Below are 15,328 nucleotides of genomic sequence, written 5' to 3'. Positions count from 1 at the left end.
CAAAAGGCGTAAAATTATTTATAACTCAGCAAGACAACATTTCGACTTAGTGTCATGTTTGCTATTAGTAATTAATAACAATGTTTTCACGTTTTAATTAATGTAATTTATTTATCTCTACTTCCTGTTTTTTTTCATCTACATATATATATATATATATATACATTGAAATTAGTAACAAGTTCAAGCCTCATCAAAAATTAGTCAAGGCCAAGAAAAAGAGAGAAGTTGATTTTCGTGTATTAAACTATTTTCAGCGTGGTATGTATACAAATATATTTGATGATGTAATCTATATTAAGAGAAAGAGTGTAGTTATTTATTAATCTGAACTCTTCCAGATTATAGAAAGTTTAATGCATGTATGTATTTGTAAATCCATGCTATTTTTTTTTTATGCTTTTTTGTTTACTTCTGTAATTATGCAATAACTTTGACCTAGGGTGTGTGTGTATACGTATATTTATGCAGAATGGATCGTCCTCTTCTACTTATATAACTCGTTCATTCATCTAGATACTATTATTTAGTATTTTGCTGCCTCCAATTTATCCTTTACTGCTGATGGATTTATCAAATAAACTTAGTAGTTCATTTTTAGCCGTAGAGGTGATTGCCTTTCTCAAAAGAAATATGGGCTGGTTTTTCTTACCCTAGCCTTGACCTTTTGGTTCGCCACGAAATATTTTACCACAAAAACAACATTTTATATTAATATACTTTACATATGATGCATCCATAATTCTAATAAGAATTGGTGCGAAAGACGAATAAATGAGGCATGATATTTGATTGTCAGGTAAACATTGCCAACATATTTGCGACTGTCGGAAATGCTGGCTATGATACTGAAAAAATTAGAAAAATAAACCCAATATGTTTGTTCAATGTGTTTTTATGTAACAATAAATCGGATAACTACTTTAACAAGAGTCATGAGTTTATATATTACATGCATTTCATTTCGTGGCAGGACTCATTAAGCTGAAGGGTCACTTGAAACCTCTTAAGGGCAAATCAATAATGCAGTTAGTTATTTCTCTTCCAGATGGATGACGTGGTTTCAGTATTGCAAATTTTAAAAAGCACTCGTCAAATAGGGCCACCACTGTTTACTGTACCTATTTACAACTAGTGTTTATATCATTTGGGAGTATTGAAATGTATTGCGAGACACGCCATAGGGTCAGTAGTTGAATACCTAAACATTTGTGCTGGTTACTTTACACTTAGGAGAGTCGAGTTGAAACTTATGTATTAGTTCCGGGAAGTCAGTTGTGGCCACGTTACTTACCTGAGGAGTAGGTACCTTTGTTTGTTGGACAGTGGCCGTGCAAACCATTGTGCTTTTTAGAAACGATCAAACTTTAATTTCGAAGGACTATTGTAATGAGAGGTGGGGTTAATACAGACGCTTTAGAAATGTTTGTTGATTTTTCGCGACCAGGTGGCTTCACGTTTGCCTTTTACCCATGGAGGACCGATATTTTAAGTACAATAATCGACAAAAAAAAAAAACGAAATTATAAATGAAATTATAATGGAAGATGCAAAAGTTGTAAATGTAATAACGGATTATTTCTAGTCGTTCATGATGCTAATTGAGTATGAAGTTCGCTTCCCTGTCACGAGGTTTCAAGTTCAATCCCACTGCGTGATACTTTCAGCAGATATTTTCTATTATAACCTCGGATTGAGCAGTGATTTGTGAGTGAAATTTCGAAGAAGAAATCTTGGTGATTGGCACCAAGTAAGTGGAGCCCTGGAAGAGAATCAAAGTCCCTACCCTGATGTTGGACGCCTTTCCTTCAGTATCACATTGCATAACGCAATGTTTTTTATTTTTTTTTAATTTTAAATTTTTCATATTTTTAATCGATTTATAATAGCGCTTTAAGCTACTTCACCATTGTATGTTAGTCTGTCCTTGTTCGTCCCCTCTGTATTATGCCTACATGGCAAATTTATTGAAATAAAGTAGCTTGCTTATCAACCACATTGTTCCGGGTTCAGTCTCACTGCGTGGCACCTCAGGTAAGTGTCTTCTACTACAACCTCGGGCTGACCAAAGCCTTGTGAGTAGATTTGGTAGACGGAAACTGAAAGAAGCCTGTCGTGTGTGTCTGTGTTTGTCCCTCCACCATCACTTGACAACTGACTGAAACAAATAAAAGAATATATATATATTTAAAAGGGTAAACCCCTCCCCCCCCTTCAGTCATGAATGACCATGGGATTGCACCTAGAAAGTTACCCTCCGAGGTACAGGTCCAGCCAAGGTTTATGGAAGACCAACAGTCGCCCATGCATACCAGTCTCCCCACTCTATGCCACCAGTGTTGCCCAAGGGGAGGGCATAGGCCGATACAGCTTGGCACCAGTGACGTCGCAACTCATTTCTACAGCTGAGTGAACTGGAGCAATGTGAAATAAAGTGTCTTGCTCAAGAACGCAACACAGCCCGGTCTGTGAATCGAACTCACTATCTCATGATTGTGAGCCCAGCACACGAACCACTGAGCTATGCACCTTCACACACACACATATTATATTATATTTATTTATTCTTGTCATGACTGGTGAGAGGGAAGGAGGAAGTTATGCTATAACCAGAAACCTTGTCCTGAATGCTTACAACAGAGTGGACTCTGCTAAATACACCCATAGAACCAGATGATGGTGTTCAAATGAGCGACAGATTAAGTTTTAGGAGTATATGGGACTACATTATCCAGTGTGTATGGGTTTTTTGTAAGATGGTGGAGTATAATTGTACAAAAATGCGGCTGCTTTCTAACCAGATAGAGGCTCTTATAAGATATGTAAATTTAACACATACTGAATTTATTACCAAAAATATCTCCATGTTTACTAAGAAAGAGGAAAACTAGATAATCTACGAAGACCTGGAAAGGATGTGTGTAGGATGAAGTGATGGCAACTGATCTCTCTTGGTCTGAAATCAAAGAGCTAACCCAAGATAGCATTTACTGGCATGAAATGGTTGCAGCCCTATGCTTCTCATGGAGTAATGTAGACTAACTAACTATTGGTACTATTGTATGCTTTGGTATTCACCTTCTTCAAATCTATTATATGATAGTGAAATCAAAAGTATCCTTAATTCTGCAATACATTTCAGAAAAACTACCAAAATGATCTCCCTCGACTCTCTCGATTCTCTGAAATTATTTGCTGTTGACCCTAAACAGAGAAGTATGCTCCTCCAGGTACAGTCTATCTCTTGTTATTTAATTATCTTCTCAGTCTCATGAGTTATTCCGCCTTTTTTGTTAAGATGTGCTCTGCGAGAGATTTAACTGCTATTTCTAGCAGGTCAAGCAACTGCACAGACGCTTCTTTATTTTTTATTATGTTTTTGTTTAACCCCACTGTCATAATGAAGCAGATACAATTGAAAGCAACCCGGTTATGTATTTTGAGTTGTAAAGGAACTATTGAGAATTTAATTTTTATATAATGCCTGTTATAAAGTAAGTCGGTTTGGTAGAGTTCATATCTCTCCAGGCTGTACCCATGGAAAAGTTGAATTTGGCACTACAAGTAACCAAAGCATTTGTAAATTTTTTGGTGTTACCATTTCTAATAAGCATTGGAATTTTACTGTCTTACCTACAAGTTAATATACTGGACCATTTATATTTCCTTCAGTGACATAAACTGCATTTGTCCTACTCTGTTCTATTCACAACTAAATGGACTGGACCATTTAAAATTAGTATTTTTTATTCTCTGGTGTTCCTACTCTGTGTCATCCCCACCTTAATGGATTGGACCATTTAAGATTGGAAGTGTATGTTAGTTCAGTGACATCATCATCATTTAATGTCTGTTGTCCTTTGCTGGCATGGGTTGTTGGATGGTTTGACCAAAGCTGGGGAGCTGCACCAGACTTCAGTCTGACTTGGCATGGTTTCTGTTATATGGACTGTTAGATATATAATTCGTCTGACGTTCCGTGTGTCAATGTGGTTCGTCTGAGTTCATTGTTTCATTGTTGTTGTCTTGTGGGACTGTTGTAGTAAAATGTCATTGAGATATATATGACTTTTGTTTATTCATAACGAACATTGGGTGAGTGCGTTTGAATAATAAATGTAATAATTAAATTTGTATAACTCGTTGTGTTATCTCTGCGAGTCACCCGAGGGAAATACAACAGTTTCTATAGCTGAATGCCCTTCCTAATGCCAACCACTTTACAGCCATGAGTGCTTTCACCACCAGAGGAACCGGAGTACAGCAAGGCATCGGGCATCTCCGTCCCCTGTCATCTTGCCTGAAAGTTTCAGTGTCCTGAGGTCATTCTTCATGTCTTAATGGGATGAAGTACTTGGTGCCACCTACCCACAGCTAAGCAGACTGAACCATTAAGACTGGTTGTGTATATTCTCTCAATAACATGAGAACTATCAGTCATTTGGTTTGTGATCTTTGAATCTCTCAAATTGTTTAATATTATGTGGGAGATAGCCCTGCAAATTTTAGTCATTATCATCATCATCATCATTTAACATCCGTTGTCCATACTGGCATGAGTTGGATGGTTTCACCAGGGCTGGCGAGCTGGAAGGCTGCACCAAACTCCAGTCTGATTTGGGATGGTTTCTACAGCTGGATGCCCTTCCTAATGCCAATCACTCTGAGAGTGTAATGGGTGCTTTTATGTGCCACCAGCACAGGTGCCATTTGCATGATACCAGTATCTGCCATGACTGATTTTACTTGGCGTGATGGTATTTGTATGAATTTGTTTAACCCTGTATCTGTCTTAATCTGACAAACTTATCAGAGACCTCCCAAACACGATCATTGTGTTTTCTTGAACCATATTTTCATGTGTTCTTCCAATTTTTTTAGGGTAGAGATTTGACTACTATTTCTAGCATATGTAGCTAGTTTTAACATACCACATGTGTTGTCTGACCTTTTGAAATTGTTGCCAAATCGCCTTCATTTCATGTCTCCACATTTCTGATGATGAGAACACTCCTTTGTCACATCATCATCGTTTAACGTCCGCTTTCCATGCTAGCATGGGTTGCACGATTTGACTGAGGACTGGCGAACCAGATGGCTGTACCAGGCTCCAATCTGATCTAGCAGAGTTTCTACAGCTGGATGCCCTTCCTAACGCCAACCACTCCGAGAGTGTAGTGGGTGCTTTTACGTGCCACCGGCACATAGAAATGTAATGAGTCGGTGATTGGCTTGTAACCATCAGCTCCTTTTATTTACAAACCCTGGTTATAAAATAAATGAATTAATAAATAAATAGTAAAAGGGAAGCATAGAGATTTTGAAGAAGGGGATTGATTTAAGGAGGCAGCTTAAAAATAAATTTTGTTGTAGTTCATCATCATTATCATATCATCATTGTTTTAGTATCCACTTTTCCATACTTGCATGGGTCAGACAAAATTTGTTGAGGTAGATTTTCTGTGGCTGGATGTTCTTCCTGTCACCAATCCTCACCTGTTTTCCAAGCAAGTACTTTGAATGTGAACAGCACAATGACTAGACACATTTTCACAAGTAGCAGGTAATATCTAGACAAAAGACACATACACACACTTATATACATGTATGTTTCTGTTGCTTCTTGTCAACAAGTTATCTGTTAGCTTTGTGCTTTCAAAGCCATGTAAAATAAAATATTCCCTACAGGTAAAGGTTAGTGACATCATTTAACGTCCATCTTTCATGCTGGCATGGATCGGTTGGCTTGACATGGAGCTGGCTAGCAGGGAGCTGTCCAGACTACAGTTGTCTGTTGAGGTATGGTTTCTATGGATGGATGCCCTTCATAATGCCAACCACTTAACAGTGTGTACTGGGTGCCTTTTATGTGCCACCAGTACATAATCTGATCACTAAAGAGTTAGGATGAGATATTTTAATAAATGAACTACTGTATTTATTTTACATTTGATGAGCCAACAAGATCCTCTGTGTAGTCCTTCAACCTTCGCTAAGTCTCCCTTAAATCACACCTGCCTTTTTTTTTTTTTTTTTTTTTTTTAATAAAATAGAGGTTGCATTGGATAATATAGTCCTAAGTAGATATGTCTTTAAAAAATAAGGGGCCAAATGGTTATGAATGCCATACTGTTGAGCTTGGGTATATCTTTAATTTGGGTTAACCCATGATGTTGATGATTGGTGACATTGTGTTTTGTTAATTTTGCTTTTTTTCTATGTCTGTCATTAAATGAAGTCTGAAAATGTCGTTTCCAGAACTTATTTTCTTCATTATATTTCTATATAGGACAAAACATTGATTGATGGACTTGTTCTTCTACTTAGCAATGAATCAGAAACTGTGATAATATCAACATTGGAGGTCAGTTGATTTCATCCGTCTACCTTCTCCTCTCTCTCTCTCTCCAATGTTCAAGTGATTGTGGAGATGTTTACCTGGTATATAACTGAACATTTCTAGGATTTCTTCATATGCCTGCATGCTGTCAACATACTGGATTTCCTGTTTAGCATATCATAACATTGAGTCAAAATGTGAAACTTTTTTCAAGTGTTTGATCTACTTAAATATGTGGTTGCAGTCTTGACTGTGCTCTGGGTTATAGGCTCTCGCCTATAATTTCACTATCCTTTTTGATCCATTTATGTTTAGGGTTGCTGTATGTATCAACCTATCTTTCAGTTTTCAGATATATTAGAATAGTGTAGTTGATTCTACCATTGGTTCTAAAGAAACAAGTATGCTGTATGTATCTGGTTTTAATGACAAATATTTCAAAATTGTGTATGTAAACAGAATGAAAATTAATGATAGATGGAGTTGAAGGAAACTACATAGCACTCAAATAAAATACACTTAAAAGCCAGATAGACTCAACTATTCTTTTAAAAAATAATGATCTGGATAATGTGAAGATGGCAGTTCTACATGTCCAAATATTAAGAAGAGTGACACACCCTTAAGTGGCTATGTAACTTGTTTTTTAATGCTGCAGGACTTTTCTTCTTGCTTGTGTTTGTAGTTTTAAAGTGAGAGCCAGTCCATGCAATCTCATCCCACTCTATAGACCTGGAGGTTTGACCACAATGGCTCAGTGGACTTAGACAGCTGTGATGACCAGCAAGCTGTAGATCCGACACTGGAGTAGCCTTCTCTTAGGTGAATTGCTTTGCAGAGATGAAGAGTCCTATAACAAAATCGTCACCATCATCATTGAGTTAATTATCTTCTCTGGGCCTCATGGAGGCAAAGTAGCTGAGTTCCTTTCGAGCATTGGGTTTCATGGAGGCAAAGTGGTCAAGCTCCTTTCGTGTATTGGGCCTCAAGGAGGCAATGACCAAGACCTTTGGCATTATGTCATGCTTGAGAAGAAAACTCTTCAAGCTGAGTAAAATCGTAGTCATGGTAGATACCGGTGGCACATAAAAGAACCCATTACACACTCGGAGTGGCTAGTGTTAGGAAGGGCATCCAGCCATAGAAAACTATGCCAAATCAGACAGGAGCCTGGTGCAGCCTTCTAGTGTGCCAGTCCAGTCAAACTGTCCAACCCACGCCAGCATGGACAACAGACGTTAAATGATGATTATGTTGTATCAGTTCTAATATCATTATTGCTCTTCTGTTTCTAGATCTTTCTTCTGTTATCGGAATGTCCAGAAGGTAGAACCCAACTCATTGAGAATAATTACCTTCAAATGCAACTTGAAGAAATCCTCCAGTAAGATTCTTTTACACACTTTACCAATTTCTCATATTTCATCCTTTTGTCGTTGTTTTTTGTTTTCTACCAATCCTTTCCATCTCCCTTATTTATCATATTTTCCAGCATACAAGTTGACAGTATATAGGTATACCTCAATTGGTTCCAAGACATATGACCCTACTCAAATAAACAATGTAACATGCAAAAGCATTTTTTAAAATTATTAGCTTATATCTGTTTTAATAAATAGTTTGTACATATTTTCACATGTATTTTATTTGATCTTTCTACTTCGTTATTTATTGGCTTCCAGGTACGTTTTTGAGATTAGCATGTAAATATTGAGTTAAAAGACCCTTTGGATAGAAAAGGATTTATCTGCTTTGAGCACCATTCCAAATATATGAGGGGTGCTGGCTTTAAGAGTATTGTGAAAGACTTGGCTGGATGCCCAACCTTCTCAGTTCTTTTACAGGGCTTAGAAAAACTGAAGGACTGCTGCAATAAGTGTGTGAATCTGAGAGGGAGATATATTGAATAAAATCATAACTGATCCTCCTGTATTTTCTTTTATCCAGAGTCAGGAACTTTTCGGCACCCCCTTGTATATATATATATATATAAATCAACATTATCACCATTATCTTTGTTTTATTATATAATTTATTTTATCTTATCTTTCTCTCTATATATATTTATATAGATCTCCAAATGAAGATATTTGTAATAAAGCTATGAAGCTATATGAAGCTCTACAGAACACTCCTGTTGTCAACCCTGCTAAAACTAATATTTATCAAACTCCTAAAAATAACAGGTATTTAGTGTTAATTAATTTCTGTGGTCTGATTTTTCATGATATACCTTTCTTTTTTTATTTTTACTACTTCTAAAACTGTTCCTGATACGCTGCCTTTGTTTCAATTCATTTTGAAAATACTGAAGAATTTTGTAAAATAACATTGCCATTATTAAGCTGGTGTCTGCAACATAAATTACCATGATAGAAGCCATTTTAAAATAGGAAGGATATTATCATAGAACTAAGTGGTGCCCTCATGTGGGTTGGTATCAAAAGGGTTAATTATAGCTGGGAATTTCCTACTTTTATCATGAAGAACATAACATTTATATAACAGCCCACTGTACAATCAAGTTGATCAAAATTCGAGCTGTAATTGTGGAAGAAACCATAAACTAACAAATATTAAAGAAAAATTGAAATCCTTTGAAACTTCTTAAATAGTTTTGGTAAATTTTATTTTTCAGAAGAAGTAATCTATCCAAAACTGATCATTCTTCTAGTACTCACAACAGTAAATACAAAACAATACTGTTCCAATTAAAAGGACTTTTTGATAAGGTAAGTTTGAGGAGTTTTTGTTAGTTTCTTATGGATTTGGTTGGGTGAAAGTGATTGCCCATAACTCTCCAGAAGGGTTAAATATGTAAACGAAGGTATTTCAGTTGACTCCTGCTTTTGTTTTCTAATTTACAGCATGATCGTGAATTATGTACCTGTCTCCTTATCAAAGTTAAAGGTGTCATCAGCATAATCTTTGATATGAACAAATCCCGTTGCACCGTGAGGACTCTTTCAAAAGTACAACCTGAGGTGAGCAGTTTAAATTGATTCATTTCTTTCTAATCTGATACAGTGGAGGCGCAATGGCCCAGTGGTTAGGGCAGCGGACTCGCGGTCATAGGATCGCTGTTTCGATTCCCAGACCGGGCGTTGTGAGTGTTTATTGAGCGAAAACACCTAAAGCACCACGAGGCTCTGGCAGGGGATGGTGGCGAACCCTGCTGTACTCTTTCACCACAACTTTCTCTCACTCTTAATTCCTGTTTCTGTTGTGCCTGTAATTCAAAGGGCCAGCCTTGTCACACTGTGTCACGCTGAATATCCCCAAGAACTACGTTAAGGGTACACGTGTCTGTGGAGTGCTCAGCCGCTTGCACGTTAATTTCACGAGCAGGCTGTTCCGTTGATCGGATCAACTGGAACCCTCTACGTTGTAAGCGACTGAGTGCCAACACACACACAAATATGATACAGATGTGTGTTTTGCAGTTTTGATCACACACAAACACACGTTTGTCCTCCTGTAATACCTTAACCCCCATAACACCTGATGTAAAGCCACCTCTCTCAATACTATAACCCCACTCGGTCAAAAGGTCTTGCCTTGTGTGTTACTTGGTGACAGTACACCTTGTACTCTTTGTAAAGTGGTCAGTGTTAAGAAGGATATTCAGACATACAAACTATGTCAAAGCTGACATTGGAGCTCAACACACTTCTCTGGCTTGGTGGTTCCTGTTAGACAGTCCAACCCATGCCAGCATGGAGAATAGACTTTATACACAGATATTGCAGAGTAATAGGTGCAAACATGGCAGTGTGGTTAAGACTCTTCTTAACCATGTGATCTTGGGTTCAGTACCATTGCACAACACCTTGGGTGAGTGCTGTCTTCTATACTTCTGGGCTGACCAAAGCCTTGTGAGTGGATTTGGTCATTGGAAACTGAAAGAAACCTGTTGTGTGCGTTTTGTGTGTACCCTTCTTTTGACAACACATGATTGTACATGAACATATAAGCAGTGGTGTTCATTTCTATTCTTAAATGAACAAACATGTCTGGTCATGGGGAAAACATAACCTTGCTTGGATACAGGTGAGGGCTGGTGACAGCAAGGGCATCCAGACGTAGAAAATCTGTCAGAACAAACTTTGACCCATGCATACATGGAAAAAGTGGATGGTGATGATGGTGCTCATTTTCTCTTGTTGCCAGGTGTTCCAACATTAAATATAGTAACTATTACATTTGATACAAACTGCCACATGGTTGCTTCATTTGTTAGAAACAACAGCCAATTTCCCTCAAACCACATACCCTACCATTCAAAGACTGACACATCATGTCTACACAAAAAAGAAAAAAAAACAAAGAAGGTCATGGTTGGAATCCGTTTGATCATAAATTTGCTCTGTCAGGGTTGATTTGGGGCTAAGCTGCAACGGTTATAATTAAGCATTCTTAATAGAAATCCTAGTCATTGATATCATTATTTCATGTCTGTTTCTCAAAATCGTCATGGGTTGGTTACCTGACAGCATCATACCATTTGGCACAGTCCTGCATCAATCCATACAAACAGTCACAAGAGAAACTGCCAATGTTTGTACACACACACACACACACGCACACACGCACGTGGGGGCATTCTTATATATACATGTTGTTACATGGGTCATATGTATTATATTTATACTCTTGTTCATATTTTTTTTTTCTTTTTTTTTCCAGGTATTAGCTGAAGCAATAGCAAAATCTCAAACTATGTCAGCACAGCAGATTGTAAAAAATGAACTTGGTGAAGAGGTAAAGTGTAACATAGGCATTTTCAGAACCTTATATTTGTTTGATGTTACTTCCCCCGCTGAAGAGGATTGACCAGCAAGAACTCTTTGCCAGTGCCACATAAAAAGGACCTGTGTCGGTGACACATAGTAGTGCCCGTGCCGGGCACCATGTAAAAGCACCTATGCTGGTGCCACATAAAAAGCATCCAATACACTCTGTAAAGCAGTTGGTATTAAGAAGGATATCCAGTCGTAGAGACCAAGCCAAATCAGATTGGAACCTAGTGCAGCTCTCCTTTTTACTAGCTCTGGTCAAACCATTCAACTCATGCCAGCATGGAAAACAGGCGTTGAATGATTGCTATTCTGCTGTTCTGCTCTGTCAGTCATCTTCTATTTCCCCACCTCCTTGTACTCCCCAAATTTCTGCATCATTGATCATTCACCATTCGATACATCTACCCTTCAATCCTACCTAATCTTTACAGTGGTCAGGTCACCTACCTACTCCCTCATCCATTTCCCATTTCTCCCCCCTTCCCAATACTCTCTCTTGCAACTTCCATTCTGATCCTTGTGTCCCACTTCTACTCATCTCAAACACTGAGGGTCTACCCTGACACCTCATCACCACTATTTCCACCTCTTTCTAGTGCCACTCAGTCACTCCCACTCCCATTTATCATCATGAGAATAATTGAGGTAGAGCTGGAAAGAGTGATAAAGTGTCAGAGTATACCTACAAGGTTCAAAGTGAGAAGAAGAGAGTTCAGGGACAGAAAATCAGTATAGGTGAGTGGGATAAAGACTGCAAAAGTATTAGGGAAAAGTAAGAGATGGCTAGAAATATTGTACCCTTGTGTTCACAAATGAATGTGTGTGTGTGTGTGTGTGTTGTCAGCACTTCAGAGTATTAGTTGTAAAATAATATATATGGAGAGAGAAAGATGCTTGTGTGTAAAATACCATTTATCCATTAAGTAAATTTCTCATTAAGACATATATTCATATACATTATTTACATTTGACGGATATTTCTCCTCATCTTGTTTGTTGTTAACACAACGTTTCGGCTGATATACCCTTCAGCCTTCGTAAGGTGTCTTGGGGAAATTTCGAACCTGGGTTCTCATTCCTAACGATGTTACTATTATTATTATATTATTATTATTACTATTATTAATCAGGTCGCTGCCGTGAATTGAACTCGGAACCTTGGGGTTAGTAGCCCGCGCTCTTAACCACTACGCCATATGCCCATATAGAACTGTATATATTCATATATTTCTTTTTTCTTTATACAATGTACAGGTTATATTGCCATGCAGCAGCGACCAAACTGATGTCAGTACTGATGGGCCCGACTATTTGGATGATGTTGAAAGTCCGCTGGCTGATGACAAAGCTGTTTGTCGTACCGAGAGCTCGAATAACAGATTTTACTCTGGAAGCTGGTTACGCACTGCAGCTAATTATTTCTCCAATTCGTTCTGGTGATAATGAAACACACACACATACACACACACGCAAGAAAAAAGGAAAACTCTGCAAACAATGGAATTAAGACTGCTACTGAAACATACACTCTTAGTAGGATAACAACTGCTACAGCTTGTGGTTTAAATAAATTTTTAATGGAAATATAATTGTGGCCTTGCTAGGATGTTTATGCTGCATGATGCTCTAAGATACTTTTATAATAGACACATTTATAAATCTGTGTCGACTTGTTATGTATTAAAATTATTTATTTATGATCAAACATATCAGCATATCATATCGTATCAGTTTAGTATTAAATTTTTTAACATAGACACATAGCCACAAATGTTTCTGGAGGAGAGATGTATAGAGTTGTTCTATCGACCCCTAGAAGAATGAAAATTAAAGTTGACTTTGGCAGGATTTTGACTAAATGCATGAACAATCAACAGCTAAATAACTCAGCATTTTGTATTTTCTGGTTCTATCAATCCACTGCTATTAGATATTAGCTTAATATCACTGACAAATGGCTTGTGTTGTTTCATTTTTATAAATCCTGCAGATACATGTATATCATCCAGATATTAAGGATTAACTGTTTTGATACCAACTTCCTGTTTTGAAGTGATTTAAATTAAAACTTTTCCAGCAAAATTTCATTTTTGTTAATTTGTCTCAAACACCACTTTGATAATGACAAAGTTATTTTACTAAATGATCTATTTATTTTTTTTCTTATTTTAGTCATTGTACTGCAACCATGCTGGGGTACCACCTTGAAGGGTTTGGTCAAATAAATCAGCCCCAGTACTTATTTTTTCCTTTTTAAGCTTTTGTTGAACCATGAAGTTACCGCGATGTAAACAAACCAACACCATTTGTCAAAGAGTGGAGGTGGGACACACATATGCACAAAACAGGCTTTGTTCAGTTTCCATCTATGAAACCCATTTGCAAAGCTTTGGTCAGCTTGGAGTTATAATAGAAGACACTTGCCTAAGGTACCATGCGGTGGGACTGAACTCAGACCACATGGTTGTGAAACAAGCTTCTTAACCACATAGCCATGTCTGTGTATATAGATTCTACATAATTGAAACAAAGGCAGCATATTTCAACAGAAATGTGTAACAAAATGGTTATATACATGAGAGAGAGAGACAGCAAGCAATCTGTGTATCATCAATCTCGGTGCTCAACTGGTTTTTATTTTATTGACTCTGAAAGGATGAAAAGCAGAATTTGAACTCAGAATGTAAAGATGGACGAAATAATTCTAAGCATTTTGTCCAGCTGGTGCTATGTCTTTTCATCCGACATGACTTCGTCAAACGTCTTTCCGTCCACATCTTTTTGTCTGATGATTTTTGTGGCCAATGACAAATCCTATCAATAAAATTCTCAATGATTATTTGATTTTGATGTTTACCTTGTTTTCTGAAGAGTTTATATAAAATTGGACAAAAAAATCATCGGACAAAGTGACATCAGATGAAAAGTCAGGTCACTTGTTCAGCCTGCTAATGATTCTGCTTGCTTACTACCTTAATAATGGTTTCAAATTTTGGCACAAGGCCAGTATTTACATCAACCCCAGTGCTTCACTGGTACTTATTTTATTGACCCCAAAAGGCAAAAGCAACCTCTGTGGAATCTGAACTCAGAATGTAAAGACACAAAATATGCTAGGCATTTTGTCTGGCATGCTAACAACTCTATCAGCTTGCCACCTTTTAGGTACTCAATAATAATACCAAAAAAAAAAAAAAAAAAAAAAAAGAAACAAAATTTCCAATTCATTTTATTTGGTTTTTCAGATTTTATATTTTTTGATTGAAAACAAAAATGAATAATAATAATAAAAGAAGTAATGATAAGTTGATGAATGTTGAAATGACCATATTGTTTACTTTTCTATATATATTTTTAAATTTAATTTTGAAATTAGGAAACTATCATTTTATTAAGAATCCCATTAATTAGATATATAATGACAGTTTGTGTATAAAGCTTGAAACACGTGTACCGTGATATCCTTTGTGTTCTGTTTTCAATTTACATTTAATATATTCTTTCACCTCTGCCACTATCCGGCATATGTAGCTGCTTACACTTATCAAGTATTACCTCTAAAATTTACAGTATATATACATATATATATATCCTATTACATCTTCATAAAAAAAAAGGAAGAAATGGAGTATGTATATATTATCTATTTCAGAGATGTAATTGTCTGGCAGGTGATTTGGTCTGAGACCATGTGTTGGAACTAAAACAATTACAATAGAAGATATATATCAGCCATTTAAAAACATAAAACAACTGTTAATTTAATTTAACTTTATTGTTTACTACTTGGTGTCAAAATTTTTATTACTGCAACTTAGTCACTGTGACAATTTCACTGGTACTTTATTTTACCGATCCTAGAAGGATTGAATGTAGTGGAACTCTCCCAGTGGCGAGATGGCAGTTAGCACGGTGAAGATTTGACATTGGATAATAAATGTTTGAGTGAAGTTAAGTTTTTGTTTTTGAAAAGCTACTGTGTATCTTCCACATTGCAATTGCTAGGTATGTATAGCAACAAAGAAGTTTAAAATAGCAAAAAGGAGAAATAAAGCCCTCAAAATGTAAATGGGGCAGAGAGAACAGGCCACCTACAAGTCAATGAAATAAAGGGGGAAATGAAAGTGTGTATCTTATATTGAAAACAAAAAATTGGGGGGCATCAATGAGTAAGTAATGTAAGTTAACC

General features: G+C 36.8%; 1 protein-coding gene across 1 annotated transcript; it reads left to right on the top strand.

Moving 5' to 3' along the window:
• The first annotated feature begins 19 nt into the window (after window positions 1-19).
• Window positions 20-14,461, top strand: LOC106876810 (armadillo repeat-containing protein 1). The gene is made up of 9 exons (XM_014925522.2): window positions 20-261; window positions 3,143-3,230; window positions 6,290-6,364; window positions 7,636-7,724; window positions 8,413-8,526; window positions 8,979-9,072; window positions 9,208-9,324; window positions 11,027-11,101; window positions 12,394-14,461. Exons 2-9 carry the CDS (start codon window positions 3,156-3,158, stop codon window positions 12,577-12,579), a joined length of 825 nt encoding a protein of 274 aa, XP_014781008.1. The 5' UTR covers window positions 20-261; window positions 3,143-3,155; the 3' UTR covers window positions 12,580-14,461.
• Window positions 14,462-15,328: the final 867 nt, after the last annotated feature.

Source organism: Octopus bimaculoides, chromosome 7, assembly GCF_001194135.2.
Source record: "Octopus bimaculoides isolate UCB-OBI-ISO-001 chromosome 7, ASM119413v2, whole genome shotgun sequence".
Classification (NCBI taxonomy): Eukaryota; Metazoa; Mollusca; class Cephalopoda; order Octopoda; family Octopodidae; genus Octopus; species Octopus bimaculoides.
Note: the sequence above shows the minus strand (reverse complement) of the source record. Positions and strands in the feature narration are given on the sequence as shown.